This window comes from Sciurus vulgaris (assembly GCF_902686455.1).
Source record: "Sciurus vulgaris genome assembly, chromosome: 15".
NCBI lineage: Eukaryota > Metazoa > Chordata > Mammalia > Rodentia > Sciuridae > Sciurus > Sciurus vulgaris.
Window position 1 is genome coordinate 39,848,580 of NC_136476.1, and position 24,165 is coordinate 39,872,744.

At 40.5% G+C, this 24,165-nt stretch overlaps 3 protein-coding genes across 3 annotated transcripts; all 3 read left to right on the plus strand.

The window, feature by feature from the left end:
- Window positions 1-4,418: 4,418 nt before the first annotated feature.
- On the plus strand, window positions 4,419-4,982 carry LOC306644953 (interferon beta-like; the record flags this gene model as incomplete). Its single annotated transcript, XM_079112184.1, has 1 exon — window positions 4,419-4,982. The coding sequence occupies one exon, from the start codon at window positions 4,419-4,421 to the stop codon at window positions 4,980-4,982; it is 564 nt and encodes a 187-aa protein (XP_078968310.1).
- A 5,838-nt stretch (window positions 4,983-10,820) lies between these two features.
- On the plus strand, window positions 10,821-11,381 carry LOC306645121 (interferon alpha-2-like; the record flags this gene model as incomplete). Its single annotated transcript, XM_079112438.1, has 1 exon — window positions 10,821-11,381. The coding sequence occupies one exon, from the start codon at window positions 10,821-10,823 to the stop codon at window positions 11,379-11,381; it is 561 nt and encodes a 186-aa protein (XP_078968564.1).
- A 5,065-nt stretch (window positions 11,382-16,446) lies between these two features.
- Window positions 16,447-17,019, plus strand: LOC306645115 (interferon alpha-5-like; the record flags this gene model as incomplete). Its single annotated transcript, XM_079112434.1, has 1 exon — window positions 16,447-17,019. The coding sequence occupies one exon, from the start codon at window positions 16,447-16,449 to the stop codon at window positions 17,017-17,019; it is 573 nt and encodes a 190-aa protein (XP_078968560.1).
- Between the last annotated feature and the right edge of the window lie 7,146 nt (window positions 17,020-24,165).

Consider the following 24,165-nt stretch of genomic DNA (forward strand, 5'->3'; position numbering starts at 1 on the left):
CCTCCTAGAGGTTCCCCTCAATTTACAGCTACTGCCTGGGCTGGGCTGCCTTCCTCTGCAAAGTTCTCAGGGGCCCGGCCCTACCTCCTGGGCCTGGGAGCCTCACCCTTCGCAGATGAATCTCCTTAGGCTGCCCCTCCTCAGAGAATATGCCCTCAGGCCTGGAACCTTTGCTCCGCCCTAAGCCTGTCTCTGTGCGGCTCTTCCACCCAGAAGCCTCCTAGATCCTGGGACCCTGCTCTGCCCCTAATTTCCTGGCTATGCGGCCCCTCCTCTGAGCAGCCACCTGGGGCCCCGTACAATCTCTCTGAGTCCCAGAGACCCGCCACACGTCTCTTCCTCCAGACAGCTGCCCAGTATTCCGGTGCGGTCACTAAGAGTCCAAGAAACTCACTGCGTGCCTCCACCTCCCACCAACCACCCGTAGCCCTGGGCAATCAATCACTCCGAGTCGAAGTGACACTCCCCGTTCCTCCTCCTCCTCCAGATAACCCCCCGAGTGTTCAGGAGTGGTCGCTCTGGGTGGCTCTGAATCCACGTGACCCGCTGCACGGGTCCTATGGGCAACCGCCCGGAGCTCTTGGTGTGGCCACTCAAGACCAAGCGACCCACCACGCTTCCTCTCCAGGCAGCCCCCCTGTGTTCAGGCGCTGTCCCTTTAAGTCCAAACAACTCACCACTCGCCTTCTCCTCTGAGCAGCCGCCTGGAGCGCCAATGCAGTCACTGCGAGTCCAAAGGACCCGCCGCGCTTCTCCTCCTCCTCCTCCGAGCAGGCCCCGGGGTTCAGAAGTGGTCCGAGTCCAAACAGCCCGGCACGCAGCCTCTCCTCTGGCAACCGCCTGAAGCTCTGGTGTAGTCACCCCAAATCCAAGCGGCCGCGTTCCTCTTCCTCCTCCTCGTCCTCAGGGCAGGCCCCGGGGTTCAGAAGTGTCGTTCTGAGTCCAAACAGCTCGCCGCGGAGTTTCTCTTCTGGCAACCGCCTGTAGCTCTGGTGCAGTCTCTCTGAATCCAAGTGGCCACGCTCCTCCTCCTCCTCCTCAGGGCAGGCCCCGGTGTCCTGAGTCCACACAGTTCTCCTCGCCACTCCTCCCCTGGGCAGCCGCCGGATCCCCAGTGGTTGCTCCGAGTCCCAGCGCTGTGCTGAGCGGCCTCCTTTTCGGCGCTCCTAGTTGTCCGAGTTCACTGCTCCAGCGGGGGGAGGGGCGTCTCACTGGCAGCTCTACTTCACAAAGTTTCCTGCGTTCCGGGACCACTGTCCCATCCGGGACGCCTCCCCAATGGGAGAGACTCACCCGGCTGCTTTGAGTTGGTCCCAAGTGTCTCAATATCTCCTCTTTTGAATCCTGAGTCCTGGAGCAACATGAAATGCAGCCACCCTCTAGGCTGCCATCTTGAAACCCCCTGACATAGGTATTATAACTGTATACATTTATATTGTATACTGTGCTAATCATTACATATTTTATAGTGTGTAATAATTTTAACTGGGTGACTAGCATTTTCATTTTTATGAGTTTTCTGTTCGTATCACTAAGACTCTAAATAATTAATTTTTAAAGGGGATAATTAACTTTTGAAAGGGATCATTAACTTTTTTTAAAGTTCTGGTGGTTCCAGTACATGATTAACTGGTTTTATTGCTTCAAGTGCTTGATGAAAGCAGCATAACGTGACAGGAGAGCTTCATAGGTCAAAACTGATCACCTTATATCCAGGGAGTAAAAGGGAGTGAAGAGGAGGCCAGGATCCCAAAATGTCCTTCAAGGACACACCACCAGGAACCTTAAAAGTTCCCATTAGACTTCACCTTCCAAGGATTCAACCACCTCCAACTAGCAACGCCCTGGGGATCAAGCATTTAACTGTGACATTTAGGGAACATTTAACATGCAACCTTCACCCACCTCCTTAAACATTACCATGTTTTTGTGTTGGGAATCTCCAAACTCTTTTCTTCTAATTCTTTACAAAAATATTTTGTTGGATATGGAAACCCCAAAATAGTGTGGCCTGGGAAGAGGGAGTGAAGAGAACTGTAGCACATGGGGGCATTGGTTCTTGCCCGGTACATTCTTTCCCTGCAGAACAATCCCTAGAAAGGAAGCCAGAGTATTAATCCTTTCCCCATCAACCTTGTCCCAGTGACAGTACAATGGGATCCTGAAGGGAAAGAGATAAGCACTGAACACTAACCTTAGACTCTGTATTCTCTCCAAGTAAAACTATTGCCCAGGAAAAACAAATTTCCACATTCTCACAAATCTGTTTCCTGAGTGCCCAAACTGACCACTGATCCTAGACCCCCCCATCTCACCCAGTAAAACATACCCCAAATTCCTAAGTGCCCCAAACTGACAAGCTCGTTAGTTAAGTCACCTCTCATTGTAACCTATATAAGCATAGACTCCCCCTTGGGCTGATGGCTCATTTTCCACCAGGAGAGTGAGACCATGGCAGGTGTGATTCTGTTCCTGAATAAATGCCTTGGTGATCTTGACGTTTGCATCCTTTTGTGCTAACATATATAATATGTTGTGAACCAGAGTCACCCTACTAGGTGTGCTGTAGACATCGAAGTCACTCCTCCTATAATCGTATTTTCTAATCATACCAATAATGTGTGTTTGTTGTGGAAAAAACTAAATGTGGAAAAACAAGGAATATATTAAACAAAGTAACACTTTTTAATGTTTCTCAAGTAAAGTGTACTGAATGATGAAGATGCCTATTAGCTCTTTTTCTCCTTTTCCTGGAGAAAACCCATATGCAGTTTGGATCATGGGGAAGGGAGGGGAAGGAAAGGGAAGGTGCTGGGGAATGAGATGGATCCAATTATTTTGGGAGCACGTATGAATATGGCAAACGAATCCCACTCTTATGTGTAATTATAGCATACCAATAAAAAGTTGTATACTAAAAATACAAATATTTCTAAATTAAAAAAGTGAAAAAGGAAAGATTTTTCTTTCAAGCCACATTCTTACCCCCGTCAGCACTGTCACTGTAAGTGACTATTAATATTTGAGTGAATGTACCTGGAGAAAATGATAATATGCATGTATATATATATATGTATATATATATTTGTGTGTTTCTTTCAGTTGATTTATGAGACAAATGATATTACCACTTCCATTATTTTATATATAATGTATTATATAGTATGTAATAATTATGAAAATATAATATACTATAATATATATCACATGTAATATAACACATATGTAATATTTAAGTAATGTATATTATATATGATATTGTGATTATATACTTCAGATAATTATTTATTATATATGATATTTTAATAAGTACTATATTATATATGTTATACAATATTGTAAATTATATATATTATAAATTTAAAGGTGTCATGCTCATTTATTATACATTTTTGTGACATAGGTCCATATAAGCTGAGCTTCCTTTTCAGTGGGTCAATAACATTCCATTTTGTCTGTACTGTGGTATCCCTGAACTAGTTATCTCCTTATGGATATTTGTATTTTTATTTTGACATTGATGCAATGGGCATTTATAGATATTGTATGTGTGTTTTATACACACCTATACACATACACACAAACACAGACACACACACACACAGATGCACACATTTCTGCATATACAGCCATAGGTAAATTTCTAGTGATGATATTGCAAGTTAAAAGGATTCCATTGCTTAAACTTGTAAACTCTATTGCCAAGTTACACATGGTGTCTCCTCATAAGCTAATTTGTGCTTCCTTCTAGTACAGTAGTTTCAGGGCAGTCAGACCACTCACAGGGTGGCTAACAACTTCAAGAGCAAGGATTCCAGCTAACAAAACGGAAGATACATCACTATTTTAGGCCCAGTGATTTGAAACTTTCTCTTACCTGCCCCATTCCATTATACTCAGAACTCACTGAAACCCTCTCACGTGAACTTACGATTGCAATGGGCAAAATCCCAATCCAGCTTCTGTTCTATGACTGGCTTTTCAGTTAATGCTTCATGGTTATTTGGGGATTGTTTTGATCTCATATCCTTTTCTTTGTTTCCTTTCAATTCCCTTTCTCCAATTTACTTGAGAAATTACTGAAAGTTATCAAACATTAGAAATTCTCAGTTTGTAAATCTTTATACACAGATGCATTATGTCATGTAAAACAGTTTATACAGAGTTTGTACACACACTATGTAAAGTAATCAGGAGTGTAAATAAAAGGAGTTTTAGAAACTCTTAAAAATGTACTGAGAAATAAAATGACATAGGAAAACTGAAAGAGAGAACTGAAAGTGGGAAATTCCTCTGAAACAGAGAGGACCACCTCATATAAATGGGCCTACCCATGGAGGAAAGACATCCACTCTGCAGACCTCTGGAGCCTTTGCGACCTTGCATAGATTGCAGGCAACACTGTTCTGGTTTTCATCATGAACAACAGGTGCTTCCTCCAAATCGCTCTCCTGTTGTGCTTCTCCACCACAACTCTATCTTTCAGTCACAAACTGCTTGCACTCCAACAGAGCAACAGCATTTTGAAATGCCAGGAGCTCCTGATGCAGTTGAATGGGAGGCCTGAAGACTGCCTCAATGACACGATGGACTTCAAGATCCCTGAGGAGATCAAACATCCAGAACAGTTCCAGAAGGAGCATGCTGCCTTTGTCACCTATGAGATGCTGCAGAACATCTATGCTCTTTTCACAAGAGGCTTCTCTAACCCTGGCTGGAATGAGACCATTGTCAAGGACCTCCTTGTTGGACTCCATCAGCAGATGGACCTCCTGGAAACAGCTCTGGAGGAGAAACTGGGAGAGGGAAACATACACTGGGGAAACTCCATGACCACCCTGCGTCTGAAGAGCTACTATTGGAGGATCCTGAGGTACCTGAAGGCCAAGGAGTTTAGCAGCTGTGCCTGGACGGTAGTCCAAAGTGAACTCTTCCGGAACTTCTCCTACATTACCAGACTTGCAGATGACTTCCAAAGCTGAAGATGTCCCAGTATGCACCTCTGGACCAGCCAATGATTCAGGCATTCTTCATCCAGCAGAGGCTCATGAAGTGACTGACAGCAAATGGTGCATTTGAAAAGACAATAGAAGATTTTAATTTTTTGATTAATTTATGAATTAAGTTATTTATTTTTATTTGAATGTTTACTTTGGAAAATAAATTATTTATGATGTAAAAATCCATGTGGCAGTTTCAATTTCACCTTATAAATTCCCCTTTGTTAACCATTTCAGAACAGTTCATGGATGGTCTTCTTAAAATGTGCCTACAAAGTAGTATAGTGTTTTGCCCCTGAAAGTATTTAATATCCTGAAGTTGTAAATTCTTCTGAGAAACACAAAATCCAATGAAGTCACATGTAATACAATGTATTACACAATAAGGGGGTCTGAACCCTCTAGGGAAATAAATATGGGATAAACAATTCAGGATTCAAGGAATATGGGTGTACAAATGGCTTGGAACTGGAAAACTGGGTGCCCACTGTTCTGCTCTGTGCTCCAGGCTCTCTGGTTGTAAAGTCAGATTGTGGCTTTCAGGTGAACCAAAGGAATATGCTAACTCATGTTCTTACCCTTCTTTGATGTAAGCTCTGCCTCTGGCAGAAATTTAAAATACCTCTGTGTCCCCAAGATTGAGGGTGAGACATCCCAGGGCCTTCCATGACAATTATTAAATACGTTTATTTTGCTCTCAGTATAGTCAAGACTTATGGCCTTCGGAAGGTGTCTATCAGTTTCCAGGGAAAGGGAACAGAGGGAGGAGGACCTTCTCTATACTCTAGCCATCTGGCTAGTTTTCTTGCCATGTTTTTCGAACACTAAGTCTGCTCCTGGTCTCCCAGCTTGGTCATACAGAATGCTGGGAAAATCCTATCTGATTTTCTTGGTGCTCTGCATCTGTGCAGCCCAAAACAAAACAAAAATCTGAGACAGATGCACAAGATAACATCCAATGTTTAAGCCAGACTAAAAGCCAGTAATCATGGGCTACAGGAAATTCTAGTGGGATAGAGGACACCAATTTTCCCAGTGCTTGTACTGGGATTATCAAAGTTTCCAAGGAGCTCCTGGATATCTGGCCAGCATATAGCAACTGGCTAGGTTTTGGTCTTTGTACTGACCTCTTGGGAACTTGGGATGTTCTGGCTCTCACTGTCATTTGCAGCTGCCATTTACTGAGAGATTCCAATGAAACAGGCACTATGCTGAGCACTATATTTATATTTTGATTTGATCCTCTTCACATGCACCCCTGTGTAAGCAGTATGCCTACATTTGCATACCTATTCTACATTTTTCCATTTTACAGGACAGGAAACTAAATCTCAGAGAGACTTAGTATCCTCCCAAGTTCGCAGAAGTAGTGAGTGGAGGCTTAAAAAAAAAAAAAAAAAAAAAAAAAGCACACAGGGAAGAATCTTAAAACATTTTATTTGAGTACATTTCTCTGAATACATTTCTGAGAGAGCAGCATGGAAATCTGATTTCCTTTAAAGGAGTATGACTTCAGGAGAAGAAATGTGAGAAAAAGTTCAGAGTAGTTACTATTAAGGTGACTAAGAGCTCAGGTATCTCATTCCCATCAAGATGGCAACACATCAGTTGTACAAACAAGAACGGCCAGCACAGTGGACCTGAACCCATCAACCCAAACTAGTCAGGTCCTCTGTACAAAGTCAATGTTCCGCTTTCCTCCAACTCCCCACATCAGCTCTTCTGAGAGCTCTGCTGAAGCAGAGTTCTCTTCTGCCTTGGTACAAGTACAAGAGCAGCTTGTAGAAGCACAGAGTCTATGCCGCCTCTAGAGCAGCCAGGAGGAAGCTGAGGAAGTCCCATCAGTAGGCCTTGACAGCCCACTGCCTTCTCTGGTCATGTGGCAACCCTGTCCCAGAAACTGGCCTGTGTCTGGAAGGCCTGCTCATCCTGTGTGCATTGACGAAAAGGACCAGTGTGGCTTCTGCAAAATTTAAATACTATGTCATAATCAAGCATCCAGATCACCAAAATTATGTCTGTCACCAGTAGACAATAAAGGACACCTTAAATTAATTCCAAAAGTATGAGGAATTCTAGACCCAAGGTAACATTTGCACATGCTAAATAGGTAAGCATGGATGACCGCCAACCCTCTGCTTTCCTTTGTGAGTGAAAGCCCCATCGCACCCTCACTTGAATCTGGGAAGGTGCAGCCGTCTCTTTTGCCATTTTCCAGTCTCCAGAACTATGACCCAATGTCAGCTTCTTTTCTGCATTAATTGTATATTGTTAGAGCAACAGACAGTAGACTGAGAGAGCATGGTCTTGTGTGTTGGCTTGTTCTGAGGAGAAAGATAAAGAGAGAAATTTCCTGGATAGTCTGGAGCTCTGACACTCCTCAGATTAAGCCAGTGAAAACTTCCTGGTAGGGAAGAGCAAGGACTTTTCAGAACAGGTTGTCACATGCCCAACTTGAAATTGTGTGCACAGATGTGAAGAAACTTTCTTCAATGTTTTTTTACTTGAAGTTGAACCAAGGTTTGCTTTACCACTGAGCTACATCCCCACCATTTTCAATTTTTATTTTGAGACAGGGTTTAACTTAAGGTCACACTGATTTACAGAACATGTGATTCCCCTGCCTCAGTTGCTGGAATTACAGGTGTGCACCACACTCCTGTGTAAGTAGAGTTATCATGGAAAGTGTCCAGGTCCATTTTTCAAAGAGTATGTGGAAACAAGTTCATGGTGGCCAGACCTTTATGATAAACCCAATGTGCAGGAACAGACAACAGAGCAATAACAATAGAGCCATCTTCCTCCTTCTTTCTTTGTACCTCGAGACTTCAAGGAAATCATGCAGAGGGTGCTGGACTTCTCTGGACAAAAATTAGAGGTAGAGCCACATTATCTGGCTCTTAAGTGATAAGAAGACCTTGGCAAACAAATGGGCCACATATGAATGTTGCCTAAATATATGGAGATGCAGATGAAGAGCAATAGCAGCACCTACGTGTATCATCTTGTTTTGCAGTTAACAAAGCTGATATAGAGGCACATTAGGGAACATTAGACACACTCAGGAACTGGGATTATACCTGATCAGGGACTTGTTCATAAGACTCTTAAGAAAATGAACAGTATGTCACAGAGTAGGATAAAACATTTGCAAAACACTTATCAGATAAAGTATTTAAATCTATTAGATATATGTTTTTTAAATGCCCGAAAAACACAATAAAAAAAAAAAACTAAATCAAGAGAAATAGATAATATAATTGGATGAACATGTTATCAAACTAGAAACATGAGTAAAAAATAAATATGTGGAGATGGCAGAGCCTACCTTAGAAATCATGGTGTTTTAGACCAGATAATGAATATGACATGGCTTTTCATTCCAGAGGAGCCCATTCTAGTGTGAGGACCTTCTACATCCACCACCCTTTCTGGGGAAAGTCCAGTAGGATAGTGACTGAGTCTATGCTTGATGAACCCTGGGAGGATGCCCAGCAGAGATGACAGGACCTGTGTCTGAATGGATTTCTGTCTTGACTGCTCTTTTTGAGACACATGAGGACAGGGCAGGCAGTTGGTGACAGGTCAGAAGCTGCATGGCACCCAGAGCCATGATCTCAATCACTGCAGGCATTCACTCTAAATCAATTATAATGTTTGCTGAGCTGAAAACATAGAATCATTTGATGAACCAATATTAATTGTTGCTTTTTCATTTGTCTGGCAGGGAGTGGGGGATTCCAGGGAAGGAACCCAGGGGCAACACTAAGCCACATCCCTTCCCAGCCCTATTTTATTTTTAGATGGTTCTCACTAAGTTGCTTAGTGCTTCGCTTTGGCTGAGGCTGGTTTTGAACTCACGATCCTCCTTCTTCAGCCTCCTGAGCCACTGGGATTACAGGCATGAATCACTGTGCCCAGCTTAATTATTACTGTTTTAAAAACCAGTTTAATTGTCTCTATTGTCCTAAAATTTTTAGTTTAAAACAAACTCCAACATTGGAATAGAAGGGCCATTATAGCATTCTTTTAATTTAGTAGGATCAAGTTAATTACATAACTCATTAACTGATTTGATAAAAAGTACTCCAAAAAGTTGGTAATAGCAAACATTCATTTCCAAATCAGCAAACTCTGCTTCAATTGGCCTTCTCTATGAAATTCCTGTTCATCTTAATAATTCTCTGTGGGCCAGGTTCTTAGAAAACCCAAAATGCATCATTTAAATTATATCCTCCAACAAGTGACTTAGGAAGTTTTCAAAAATGGAGCCCCCTTCAGAATAACCTCTTACCATAATGAAAAGACATGTAACATACTGAGGGACTATATTGACAAGCCACAGGTCTGAAAGAGGACTTATGCATATATAAAAAATTAAAAAAGAAATAAAAAAAATTAAAAACTCAGAGAAAGAAAGTAACCAGAAAGATTGACAAAATATATGAAAAAAATATTTAAACCAAGGAGGGAGACAGATAGCAAGTAGGACAGGAAAAGGTGATCATTATTAAATATTAGGGCAAGACAAATTAAACCACAATGACTCACAACTACATTATTTAGTAGAACGGCTAAAGGGAAAAGTCATGGAGTTTGGCAAGAATGTGGAGCAACTGGAATGTTCATAACCTGCTGCTGAAATTTAAAAATCATACATTTGCTTAAAAAACCATTTTACAGTTTTGTAAGAAAGCAAACCATGTACATATCATATGAGTCAATAAGTCCATTCCCAAGAGAAACAGAAGCACATGTGTATACACGGACTTGCATATGAATATTCTAGGAGCTTTATTTGGAAAAGTCTGGAATTGAAAACAATTCAATATCCATCATGAGTAAATGACAAAAGAAATCACAGCATATCCACACCATGAAATACTATTCTGTGATAGAAAGTGATAAATCATGATATATATCCATAGGGAGGAATCTCCAAATGATTATGCTGAGGTTAAGAAGACAGACCAAAAAGGAATGAATTCTGCAATATCCCATTTATATAAAACTCTAGAATGGAAATTTAATCTATACTGTTAGAAAGACTAGTGTTTACCAGGGGATGCCTAAGGTGGTATTGAGAAATGAGATAGTCAGATATTACAAAGGCCAGAGCAATATTTTTAAGGGGACATGGACATATTGACTAATTTGTTTGTGGTGGTGGTGGGGAAGGGCATTCAGAAATGCCCTCATTAAAGCATATGCACAGTATATTCCCTAATGAAGGCATATACAGAAAGCTAGCTCTTCAGAGAAGTTGGAGGCAAAAGTTCATGATCACCCACCACAACGAGGCCAGCAGCCTCTCGAAGCAATGGTGCACACCTGTGATTCCAGGGACCCTGGAAACTGAAACAGGAGGAGGCTAGCCCCAGCAACTAAGCAAGGCCCAAAACAGCAAAGTGAGACCCCTTCTCTATATAAATATAAAAAGGGCAGGGGATGTGTCTCAGTGCTAAAATGCCTCTGAGTTTAGCCCCCAGGAACAACAACAAAAACAACAACAACAATAACAACAACAAAAAGTCAATAAGAGTTTTGGTTGGAAAAATAATTCTAGAAAAGGGTCTGGGGGCAGGGGATGGGAAATCAATGATGAAAAAAATGGTTGGAAAAACACTGCTCTAAATGCATGCAGTGAATGCATAAGGAAAGCCAAAAGAAAAGTACAAAATACCGGGGATGACATTCAGAAAATTGAAAGCATAGTGGTTTCTATTTAAGCCATGGGAACATCTCAAAAAGCTTCAGAGAACCTAGAGGCATTGGTTCATGATTGCCCACCTAAGCCCCACAGCATCTGCAAGATCCCCAATGGCCTTGACTTTGACTTTTGTCCTAGCCCTGTTGGCACTCGACTCTGAGTTCACTTCCTCTCTGGGATATGATCTACCTCAGATCCAAAACCTGGGTCTAGAAAGTCTTGAGAAAAATGAGGAGGGGGCCCTGATGCTCCTGGAAAAAATGAGGAGAATTTCCACTTTCTACTGCCTCAACTACAGAAAGGACTTTGCCTTCCCCCAGGAGCAGTTGGTTGGTGAGCAGGTGCAGAAGGCTCAAGCTGTCTCTGTCCTCCACAAGATGACCCAGCAGGTCTTCAACCTCTTCAGCACCCAGGAGTCCTTAGCTGCTTGGGACAAGACCCTCCTGGACACATTCCTCACTGGCCTCTATCAGCAACTGGATGACCTGAAAGCCTGTGTGACCCAGCAGGTGGGGGTGGAAGAGGCTCCTCTGAGGGCTCTGAGGAGGTACTTCCACAGGCTCACTGTCTACCTGAAGGAGAGGAAACACCTCCCTTGTGTCAGAGCAGAAATCGTGAGATCCTTCTCTTCATCAGCAAACTTGTATGAACGACTAAGGAGTAAGGAATGAGACCTGGTCCAACAGGGAGATGATTCTCACTGAGGATACACCTAACCACACTCCCTTAAGTTCTGCCGTTTCAAAGACTCTCATTCTAGATGAAATTGTGACAGGAATTCAATCAGTTTCTTAGATAGGTTCAAGAAAATTAGTCAACCTTGTTTTTCTTACTCATGATCATAATGATTTATCTGTTTATCTATTTAAAAATTAATTTTTATACTATTTATAAGGTCTATATTTGTTCATATAATATCAGGTGTGCCTTCACATTGTGATTGATAAATCAAAATATATACTTTATATTTTGTCAATTACCTATTTTTCTATGTTCATTAAATTCTAGTATTAATAAGTTTTCTGTGTTTATTATTGAAAAAGACACATAAATCCTGATTTTGCAATTTGATTAAAAAATGCATTGTAGATTTGACATACTCACTAATGCAAAATTTACACTACACATAATAATTCACATTATCTAAGCCAGGTTTTGTGTTGCCTCAGGATATTGAGGTGAACATGATAAGAACAATCACTGCTCTCTGCTATCTGATGTTAGAGGGAAGGAAATGTAAACACAAAGTACCTAGTCAGTAGTAATTGTGTTAAGAGCTATAATGCTGAGTGTGAAAATCCAATGAAATTCTACCAGAAGAAGGTAGATGCAGCCTGTTAGGACAGAACATTGAAAGCTGAGACATCTTCTATAAGTTGAGTGATAGACACCAAAGTGCACATACCCATTCGATAGATAAGTTTGCAATTAACAAGAAATAAATGTCTAATGGGATAAGTTTGCAATTAACAAGAAATAAATGTCTAATGGCTCATAACTTGCAACTGGAAGATTAGAAATGGAGGTGGTCCTGTGGAGAGAGAGTGCACAGGAAGAAAAAGATTTAACCTTCATCCTGAGGAACTTCAAATTTTAAAGGGATGGGAGGGGAAAAGACAGGAAGGAGACAGAGTTGGAAGATGCTGACTTTAGAAGGACAAGAGGAGAGAATGGAAGTATAATGAAAGTGTCTTTAAGAAATAAACTTGCTGAGAAGAAGAGGAATTGATAGATTTATGGAAGATATGGATTCAAAGTCATCAATATGTTGGGAAAAAGGAGGTCAGTTGCAATCTTAGTGATTTCTGATTGAGAAGAATGGATCCACAAAAACCTTGCTAGCCAAGTTAGTGATGACCCAGAGAAGAGTAATTGGGGTGGACTATGTGAAAAAGAAAACCGAGAGGTTGTAATCTGAGGCAGAGGAGAAAAGTAGGATATGATCCGAAACAGACCTTAGGGTTTTTATTTATATACAGTTTTCATTTTTGAAATATATATTTGCTAAAAAGAATTTCATGTATTAGCAAGTCATATTAGTACTTTTATATCACATTAATTATAAATCATGATATCTTTAATTACCATGATCAATTTTCCTATATTTGTAGGTGCTATGTTAAATGTCAGAAGGCTGCTCTGTGGATTGAAACCCTGACCACAGTGGGAAATATGATAGAACCAGGGACCTGTGAGAGCTGGATCCTAGAAATAGTGAGTGGAAATGACACTGGAGTAGGTGGCAGGTGACTAAGAGAAGAGAAGGAGTCCCCTGCTTCCTGCCACCTGAGGAGCAGGTCATTGGAATTTCATCAAATTCAGACTTACATCTGTTTTCCGTTTCAATCAGGTGCAATCGTAATTTTTCTAGGTATATCACCACAGAAGTAAAAATGATGTGTTGATGATTTTTGGAAATAATGATTCAATTTTGTTTCATTTTTACTTTGCTGTTTGAATTCTAACCTCAAGATGAAAATGAAAGTAATTCAAAAACCTCAGGCAACACTTTTCTCAGGAAATATGAAATGAAAAAGACTGTGTAGGCAGAACTAGGTGGTGATCCCCATCCCTCCACAGCACAGAAGAGAGGCAGTGAGGGAACAGCTGACTGGAGAGGTGACAGAGCAAATGTTCCAAGATTGATTACTTGACAGTCTGAGACCAGCAGAGACTTCAAGTTTGATTACCAGGGCAGAGATCCTCAACATTGAACCCAGACTAGGGTGCTGTGAGCAGGGAGGGGAAGAGAGAGAGAGAGAAGGAGAGGAAGAGCACAGAAGCCCACTCCCTTAACCACAGGTGGGAAAAATGGAGACCGAATTAAAATGCAAGAGGACAACAAGGTCAGTGATGGAGATTAAGCAGTTTAACCCAAATTGTGGCCTCAAAGCCCTGCTGAGCATCAAAGTCATTTTGTGGAACCTGTTGTCCTAGAGTAAGTGAAATCAACATGGCATCTCCTCACCTCCAGGTGCAAGAAATAAAACCAGGGAGAGTATCCCTGCAGTGGGATGTCTCAATAATCTGTCCAGAAAGACCTTGCAGATGAGTGACTCCTAGCTGAAAGTGGCTGCAATCCCCTACCCCTCACCAGGAACAAGAGGGGCAGGGTGCAGACTGCCCCTGGAAGTGCTAGCCTCACTCCACACAGCCACTGTGGCAGCCTAGACAGAGAAGGCACAGAAGCCACAGAGTCAGGAAGTGGAAGTGCAGAGCCAGGCAGGAAAGCAGTCTGTGTCCCAGCAGCAGTGGGGGACAGCATCTGAAGTTAGAGCTGCATGGGGTGGGAGATCGCACCTGGGTAGGATGGCTGTGTCATCCCAGGCAGCAGAGAGTGTCGGCCCCCAGGATGCCTGGCTGTAGTCAGCAGGAGCTTGGACCATGTTTGTGTCTGTCCCAGTCAGTGGAGGGAGCAGGGCTGGTGGTTTGTACCCTGGGGCTGTGGGATCTAGAAATGAGGGAAACCAGCTAAGACTTTTAACCAGTACTGGAGAAAGTGTCCCAGTCATCTGAGTAGGTCAGGGAGGTCACTTTTACACTACAGACCACCCATGGAGAACAGGCCCCATGCTTACAGATAGCCACAAGGCTCTATGTCACTTTGACATGGCACCTATAATGTGGAGTGGGTGGGCAGTGACCCAGGGCAGTCAGAGTGACTGAGCAGATTCAGGCATCCTAAGTGTCTGCACACAGGATAAAGAGCCAACAGACAGAGTTCCACACCCTCTGAGCATCCAGCTTCAGACCCTTGAGCTGAGATGCTGGGGAGGGCCACGGCCATCTCAAGGATTGGCTCCTGTGCCCCAGCACCTCTTGGGTATCCAAAGCTGAAAGAGATGGACATCTTCTAAAGGTCCCAAATCCAAATCTTGACAAAATTGAAACAAGTGTTCAGTTAGAATTTTCTTGACTTTGGCCTGTTTTATGATAAATAGCCCTATTTTCAACTTTGATTATGCATACAGATATATATATATAATATATATAATATATATGATATAATGTATATATATAAATTACTCTTAACTTTGATGTACAGTTGTTACCATAGTATTTGATATTCAGCCTCAACTAGTTTCACAGTATTTCTTCTTTTGTTTTAAAGCATTTTTGAAATTATTCTTTTTCTGTTAGCTCAGAGTTACATTTTGTCCCCTTACTCCCTCTTTTCTCCCTTAGATTACCTGCAATTTTTTTCTTTTTTTTAATTTGTTTATACTGTTGTGTCTTATATTTTATTTAATTCTTGTTTTCTCTCTTCTTTTGTCTCTCTTTTTCCTATCTTTTTTACTGCATCTATATAATGTTATAGAAATATCACATTAATTAATAATAATGATGATCATAATAATATATTTCACCATATTTCAGAACCATGCTACAAGTTTATACCTGCATTACAAAAACTGTGGAGGACAGTTTCAATAAGTTTTTGGTTTTTCCTAAGTTTGAATAGTATGTGACTTTGCTCTTAAGTGATTGTAGTACATAAGGATCAGTAGTTTCTCTCAAAATGATGATAATATTTATCTCAAAGTTATAATGAACAGCAGGGGCATACATTGAGTGAAAGTACCCATAGATGTGAATTTGCCAACCCTGGGGCTCTGAAAGGAAAGACGCTCACTATATAGTCCCTTGCATACAAGTACCAATAATCATCCTACTAGTATTAGCAGTATAAAAAAGAAGGGGAGCAAACTTCTTCAAAAAGCCCATAAGACTTCAAAAGTTGACCTCATGGATACCATATAGAAGGAAATGACCTAAAAAGAATTCAGAAAGTTCATAGTGAAAATCATCAACAAGCTAAAAGAAGAAGGAAGAAATGAACATAGAAAACAGAAGAAGTGAAAGATAATTTCAATGAAGATTCAGAGACTCTGAGAACATACAAAAGAGAAATCCTAGAAATGAAACTCAATAAATCAAATTAAGCATTCATCAGAAAAAGCATCACCAATAGATTAGATGACTTTGAGGACACATTTTGAGGAATTTGATACCTTATGATTTACACAAGTTAGTTATATTAAATTCATTGAGTAAAGTTTCCTAGAAAGTTAATTGGAATACCAATAGTTTTTCAGATTTACTTTTGACTGAATACTTTTATTTACACATTTATAACTCTGAATTTGACACAGAGTTTAAATTTAACACTTTTACTCATGAAGGAGTCATATTCATTGGGTATATAAATACATACACTTGTGTATTGAAATTTATTAGGCTCGGCATGGTTGTGCACACCACTAATTCCAGTGATTGTGGAGGCTGAGACAGAAGGATTATAAATTTGAGGCCAGCTGAGCAACCAAGGGAGGCTATAGCAACTTAGCCAGACCTTGACTCAAAATAAAAATAAAAGGGCTAGGGATGTGGCTCAGTGGTAAAACACTCTGGGTTCAATACCAAGTAAATCCCCAGGCATAAAAAATGAATAGGTCTTTCAGTAGGAAAGTGATTCTAAAATGAGGTCTGGGGACAAGGGAGGAGGAATACATAATGAAAATATGGTTTGGAAACACTGCACTAAATACATGTAGTGAAAGCACAATGGAAAATAAAAACAGAAGTAGAAAGTTCTAGGGGTTGACATTCAGAAAATTGAAAGTATATTGGTTCCTATTTAAGACATGGGACCAAATCAAGGGCTTCAGAGAACCTAGAGGCAAAGGTCCAGGATCACCCATCTCAGGCAGTCCAGCAGCATCTGCAGAAACCTCAATGGCCTTGCCCTTGGCTTTCCTGCTGCCCCTGGTGGTGCTCAGCTACAAGTCTACCTGTGCTCTGGGCTGTGACCCGACTCAGATCTACAACCTGGGTCTTGAAACTCCTGAGAGAAATGAGGAGGGGGCCCTGATGCTCCTGGAGAAAATGAGGAGAGTTCCCACCTTGTCCTGCCTGAACTACAGAAAGGACTTTGCCTTCCCCCAGGAGCAGATGGATGGTGAGCAGGTGCAGAAGGCTCAAGCTGTCTCTGTCCTCCACGAGATGACCCAGCAGGTCTTCAACCTCTTCAGCACCCAGGAGTCCTTTGCTGCTTGGGACAAGACCCTCCTGGACACATTCCTCACTGGCCTCTATCAGCAGCTGGATGACCTGAAAGCCTGTGTGACCCAGCAGGTGGGGGTGGAAGAGGCTCCCCTGAGGGCTCTGAGGAGGTACTTCCACAGGCTCACTGTCTACCTGAAGGGGAGGAAACACCTCCCTTGTGCCTGGGAGGTGGTCAGAGCAGAAATCGTGAGATCCTTCTCTTCATCAGCAAACTTGTATGAAAGACTAAGGAGTAAGGAATGAGACCTGGTCCAACAGGGAGATGATTCTCACTGAGGATACACCTTACCACACTCCCTCAAAGTTTGCTGTTTCAAAGACTCTGATTCCTGCTGTAACTGTCAAAATAATTCAATTTGTCAGATGTTTTCAGGATTTTGTGCCACATTGGTTTCAATTCGACAGGCAGTTCACCCTTATATCCCTGCAGCTGTGTCTATTTACTTTTAAAAATATTTATTTATTTAACTATTTATAAAATTCAATTTATTTCATCTATTTAGTATTATGTATATATTTACAATATGACCAATAAAACCAGCCATTTTCTTTATATTTTATTAATGTTTTGCATCCTTCATTCAGTACTTCTTCAATTTTCTTAACTCTACATCTTGCAGGAGGATGAGAATTTGGATAAATATTTCTTCTCATTCTTTTCCATTTAAATTTCAATAGCAATGAAAATTTTTGTTCCAAATGGTAATCTCTATATTGAGTTAATTTTGTGCACATGATTATATTTGCTTATAGAAAAGTTGAAACCAACAGAAAATCAATAAACTCTGGATATGATGAAAGAAAAGTATGAAATCTCTCCTAGAAGAAAAAAAAAATAGCAGGAATTCTCTGACTCATCTTTCTACTTACTTCTAAGGGGCTTCTGCTTAGATAACCTCCCAGTCTCATGAATTACCCCAATTCCATGTATTTTCCCTCTGTAGTGATGGTTTCGATGCACATAACAGCTTACTGAAATTCTTGCATAATTTCTGAAATTTGGTTTTTAACTGATACATGAAAACACAAAAGTGGAGCACTTGAGAGGGATATCATGCTGTGTTTGATGTAGTATTTTAATTGGGTTACACACATTCACCTCCTTGAATATTTATATTGTCTCTCCTGTGAAAACCTACAAGATCCCTCCCTCCAGCTTTTTTCTTTATATATATATATATATATATTTTATTGTAAACAAATGGGATACATGTTGTTTCTCCATTTGTACATGGAGTCAAGGCATACCATTTGTGCAATCATAAATTTACATAGGGTAATGTTTGATTCATTCTGTTATTTTTTCCTTTCCCCCCACCCCTCCCACCCCACTTTCCCCTCTATACAGTCCTTCCCTCCTCCATTCTTACCACCCTCATTAACCCTATCCCGAAACCTAACCCTAACCCCAACGCTAACCCCTCCCACCCCCCATTACATGTCCTCATCTGCTTATGAGTGAGATCATTCGTCCTTTAGTTTTTTTGAGATTGGCTTATCTCAGCATGATATTCTCCAATTTCATCCATTTGTCTACAAATGCCATAATTTTATCATTCTTCATGGCAGAGTAATATTCCATTGTATATATATGTCACAGTTTCTTTATCCATTCATCAACTGAAGGACATCTAGGTTGGTTCCACAATTTGGCTATGGTGAATTGAGCAGCAATGAACATTGATGTGGCTGTATCTCTGTAGTATGCTGATTTTAAGTCCTTTGGGAATAGGCCAAGGAATGGGGTAGCTGGCTTAAATGGTGGTTCCATTCCAAGCTTTCTGAGGAATCTCTATACTGCTTTCCAGAGGGGCTGCACTAATTTGCAGCCCCACCAGCAATGTATGAGTGTACCTTTTTCCCCACATCCTCTCCAACACCTATTGTTGCTTGTGTTCTTGATGATTGACATTCTAATTGGGGTGAGATGGAATCTTAAGGTAGTTTTGATTTGCATTTCTCTTATTACTAGAGATGTTGAACATTTTTTCATATATCTGTTGATTGCTTGTACATCTTCTTCTGTGAAGTGTCTGTTCATTTCCTTAGCCCATTTGTTGATTGGGTTATTTGTATTCTTGGTGTAGAGTTTTTTGAGTTCTTTATAGATTCTGGAAATTAGTGCTCTATCTGAAGTATGAGTGGCAATGATATTCTCCCACTCTGTAGGCTCTCTCTTCACATTACTGAGTTTTGTTTGCTGAGAGAAAGCTTTTTAGTTTGAACCTATCCCAGTTGTTGATTCTTGCTTTTATTTCTTGTGCTATGGGAGTCCTGTTAAAGTAGTCTGATCCTAAGCCAACAAGTTGAAGATTTGGACCTATTTTTTCTTCTATAAGATGCTGGGTCTCTGGTCTGATTCCAAGGTCCTTGATCCATTTTGAGTTGAGTTTTGTGCAGGGTGAGAGATAGGGGTTTAATTTCATTCTGTTGCATATAGTTTTCCAGTTTTCCCAGCACCATTTGTTGAAAAGGCTATATTTTCTCCATTGCATATTTTTGGTCCCTTTTTCTAGTATGAGAAAATTGTATTTATTTGGGTTTGTGTCCATGTCCTCTATTCTGTACTTTGATCTCCCTGTCTATTTTGGTACCAATACCATGCCGTTTTTGTTACTATTGCTTTGTAATAGAGTTCAAGTTCTGGTGTTCTGATACCCCTGCTTCGCTCTTTCTACTGAGGATTACTTTAGCTATTCTGGGTTTTTTATTATTCCAGATGAATTTCATAATTGCTTGCTCTATTTCTGTAAGGTACATCTTTGGGATTTTAATTGGAATTGCATTGAATCTGTAGAGCACTTTTGGTAGTATGGCCATTTTGACAACATTATTTCTGCCTATCCAAGAACATGGGAGATCTTTCCATCTTCTAAGGTTTTCTTTAATTTCTTTCTTTAGTGTTCTGTAGTTCTCTTTGTAGAGGTCTTTCACCTCTTTTGTGAGATTGATTCCCAAGTATTTTATTTTTTTCGATGCTATTGTGAATGGGGTAGTTTTCCTAATTTCTCTTTCTGAATATTCATCAGTTATGTATAAAAATGCATTGGAATCATGACCATTGATCTTGTAACCTGCTGCTTTACTGAATTCACTTATGAGTTCTAAAAGTTTTCTAGTGGAATTTCCAGGTTCCTCTAAATATATAATCATGTTATTATTGAACAGGGATAGGTTGAGTTCTTCTTTTCCAATTCGTATCCCTTTAATTTCTTTGGTTTGTCTAATTGCTCTGGCTAGAGTTTTGAGGACGATGTTGAATAGAAGTGGTGAAAGAGGGCATCCCTGCCTTGTTCCAGTTTTTAGGTGGAATGCTTTCAGTTTTTCACCATTTAGAATGACATTGGCCCTGGGCTTAATGTAGATGGCCAATACAATGTTAAAGAATGTTCCCACTACCCCAATTTTTTCTAGTGTTTTGAGCATGAAGGGATGCTGTATTTTTTCAAATGCTTTTTCTACATCTATTGAAATAATCATGTGATTCTTAACTTTCAGTCTGTTGATATGGTGACAACCTTGCATCCCTGGGACAAAATCCACTTGATCATGGTGCACTATCTTTTTAATATATTTTTGTATGCAATTTGCTAAAATTTTGTTGAGAATTTTTGCGTCGATGTTCATTACGGATATTGGTCTGAAATTTTCTTTCCTTGATGTGTCTCTGTCTGGTTTAGGTATCAGGGTGATATTGTCTTCATAGAATGAGTTTGGGAGGGTTCCCTCTTCTTCTATTTCATGCAATACTTTGAGGAGTATTGGAATGAGCTCTTCTTTAAAGGCTTTGTAGAACTCGGCTGAGAACCCATCTGGTCCCGAACTTTTCTTTGTTGATAGGCTTTTGATAGCCTCTTCTATTTCATTGATTGAGATTGATTTATTTAAGTTGTGTATATCCTCCTCGTTCAGTTTAGGTAATTCATATGTCTCTAGAAACTTGTTGATGTCTTCAAGGTTTTCTATTTTGTTGGAGTATAGATTTTCAAAATAGCTTCTAATTATGTTTTTATTTCACTCGTGTCTGTTGTGATATTTCCTTGTTCATTCCAAAATTTAGTAATTTGAGTTTTCTCCCTCTTTCTCTTTGTTAGTGTGGCTGAGGGTTTATCAATTTTGTTTATTTTTTCAAAGAACCAACTACTTATTTTGTTAATTTTTCCGATTGTTTCTTTTGTTTCAATTTCGTTGATTTCAGCTCTGATTTTAACTATTTCCTATCTTCTACTACTTTTGGTGTTGGTCTGCTCTTCTTTTTCTAGGGCTTTGAGCTGTAGTGTTAAGTCATTTATTTGTTGATTTCTACTTCTTTTGTTGAATGCACCCCATGAAATAAATCTTCCTCTAAGTACTACTTTCATAGTGTCCCAGAGATTTTGATGTGTCTTTGTTCTCGTTTACTTCTAAGAATTTTTTAATTTCCCTCCTGATGTCTTCTGTTATCCATTCATCATATAATAGTGTATTTTTTACACTCCAGGTATCTGAGAAGTTTCTGTTTTTTATTCTGTCATTTATTTCTAATTTCAATCCATTATGATCTGATAGAGTACAAGGTAGTATCTCTATCTTCTTGTATTTGCTAACAGTAGCTTTGTGGCATAAAACATGGTCTATTTTAGAGAAGGATCCATGTGCTGCTGAGAAGAAAGTGTATTCATTCTTTGTTGGATGGTATATTCTATATATGTCGGTTAAGCCTAAATTGTTAATTTTGTTATTGAGATCTATGGTTTCTTTATTCAATTTTTGTTTGGAAGATCTATCCAGTGGTGAGAGAGGTGTGTTAAAATCGCCTAGTGTTATTGTGTTGTGGTCTATTTGATTTCTGGAATTGAGAAGGATTTGTTTGACGTACATGGATGAGCCAATGTTCGGGGCATAGGTATTTATGATTGTTATGTCTTACTGATTTATGCTTCCCTTAAGCAGTATGTAATGTCCTTTTTTTATCCTTTCTGACTAGTTTTGGCTTGAAGTCCGCATTATCTGAAATGAGGATGGGTACTCCAGCTTTTTGCTGTGTCCATGTGCATGGTATGTTTTTTCCCATTCTTTCATCTTTAGTCTATGGGTATCTCTTTTTATGAGATGAGTCTCTTAGGAGGCAGCATATTGTTGGATTTTTCATTTTAATCCAAGCTGCCAGTCTATGTCTTTTGATTGATGAGTTCAGGCCATTAACATTCAGGGTTATTATTGAGATATGATTTGTATTCCCAGTCATTTGACTCATTTTTGTTTTTTGACATGATTTCCTTTCTCCTTTATTTGGCTATTCCTTTAGGCTAGTTCCTCCTGTTGCTGATTTACATCATTGTTTTTCATCTCTTCCTCACGGAATATTTTGCTGAGAATATTCTGTAATGCCAGCTTTCTTTTTGTAAATTCCTTTAGCTTTTGTTTATCATGGAAGGATTTTATTTCGTCGTCAAATCTGAAAGTAAGTTTGCTGGGTATAGGATTCTTGGTTGGCATCCATTTTCTTTCAGGGCTTGAAAAATGTTGTTCCAGGCCCTTCTTGCTTTTAGGGTCTGGATTGAAAAATCTGCTGAAATTCTTATTGGTTTCCCCCTGAATGTAATTTGATTCTTTTCTCTCGTGACCTTTAAAATTCTGTCTTCATTTTGTATGTTAGGTATTTTCATAATAATGTGCCTTGGTGTGGGTCTGTTGTAATTTTGTATATTTGGAGTCCTATAAGCCTCTTGTATCTGGTTTTCCATTTCATTCTTCAGATTTGGGAAATTTTCTGGTATTATTTCATTGAATAGATTGTTCATTCCTTTGGTTTGTTTCTCTAAGCCTTCCTCAATCCCAATAGTTCTTAAATTTGGCCTTTTCATGATATCCCATAATTCTTGTAGATTCTGTTCATGATTTCTTACCATCTTCTCTGTTTGGTCAACTTTGTTTTCAAGATTAAATATTTTTTCTTCAATATCTGAGGTTCTGTCTTCCAGGTGTTCTATCCTATTGGTTATGCTTTCTATGGAGTTTTTAACTTGGTTTATTGTTTCCTTCATTTCAAGGATTTCTGTTTTTTTTGTTGTTTTTTTTTTTTTTTAGTATCTCTAACTTTTTGAAATGATCTCTTGCTTCCCATATTTGCTCTTTTAACTGTTTATTGGTGCGATCATTTAATGCCTGCATTTGCTCTTTCATCTCCTCCTTCAATGCCTGCATTTGCTGTTTCATCTCCTCGTTTGCTTCCCTGATTGTTTTAATTATGTACATTCTGAACTCTATTTCTGACATTTCTTCTGCTGTGCCATCATTGGGTTGTATTGATATAGTATCTAGGTTTGTTTGGGACATTTTCTTCCCTTGTTTTCTCATATTGGTCAGATGTCGGTGTGACTCTGAGACATTGCAGATTTTCTCTATTGGCTTATAGTGTCCCTGTAGATTTCCAGTGTATCACCTCCCAGCCTTCAGTAGCCTGAAGTCTTGGAGGAACTTGATAATGCAGTGCTTCTGAAGAAAGCTGCCCTTAGCCCGCTACTGGTTCCAGGGCTTGGCAGTGGCTCTGTGCAGAAAGACTCTCACTGGGTGGTCTGCTCCAAGAAGCTAGCCTTGAAAGGCGCCTTCCACTGGAAGGAGCAGGGCTGCTTAGGGAATTCCCTGGCTGCCCTGTCCTGGTCCCTGAAGCTGCCTGTGGGCCGGAGCTCACCGCTGGCTCAGTGACTTGGAGCTGGTTCTGTGCAGAAAGACTCTCACTGGGGGGCCTGCTCCAAGAAGCTGGCCGTGTGGGAGGAGCTCACCGCTGAAGGGAGCAGGGCCACCTGGGGAAGACTCTAGCTGCCCTGCCCTGCTCTGATAAGCCGCTCCTATCAGGGTGTGCCACCCAGGCTGAGATTCACCCGGGGGGAGCGACTCACCCTGTGGCTCTATTTTAGTCTGAGTCTCTCAATGCCTCCCCTTCTTGAAACCTGGGTTCTGGAGCGACAGGAAATACAGTCAACTTCTAGTCCGCCATCTTGGATCGCCCCCACTTCAGCTTTTTCAAACACACAGTGGTTTAGTGCCGTGTACAGTCACCACATCCTGAAATGCCCCCCAGCTTCTTGCTCTTTTCCAGTTTTAATGTGGAGCCCATTGATCACCTTTTCCCATCTTTCCTCACCTTCTGTGTTTGGCCTCTGGTAAGCACCACAGTGCTCTCAGCTTCTAAGAGAAGCTTCTTCCTGTCCTGGCTCATTTCACTTTACATGAAGGTCTCCAGCTCCATCCAGGCTGCAGATCACAGGTTCTCATTCTTTTCTTTTGGCTGAGTCATGCTGCACTGGGTGGTGCTCCTGCTGCCCGGCATCGGCCCCTGATGCTCCATTTGTGCCAGTTCTCTGTTTGTTGATGGCAGTGTCACATGTTTAAGTCTCCTGAGGAACC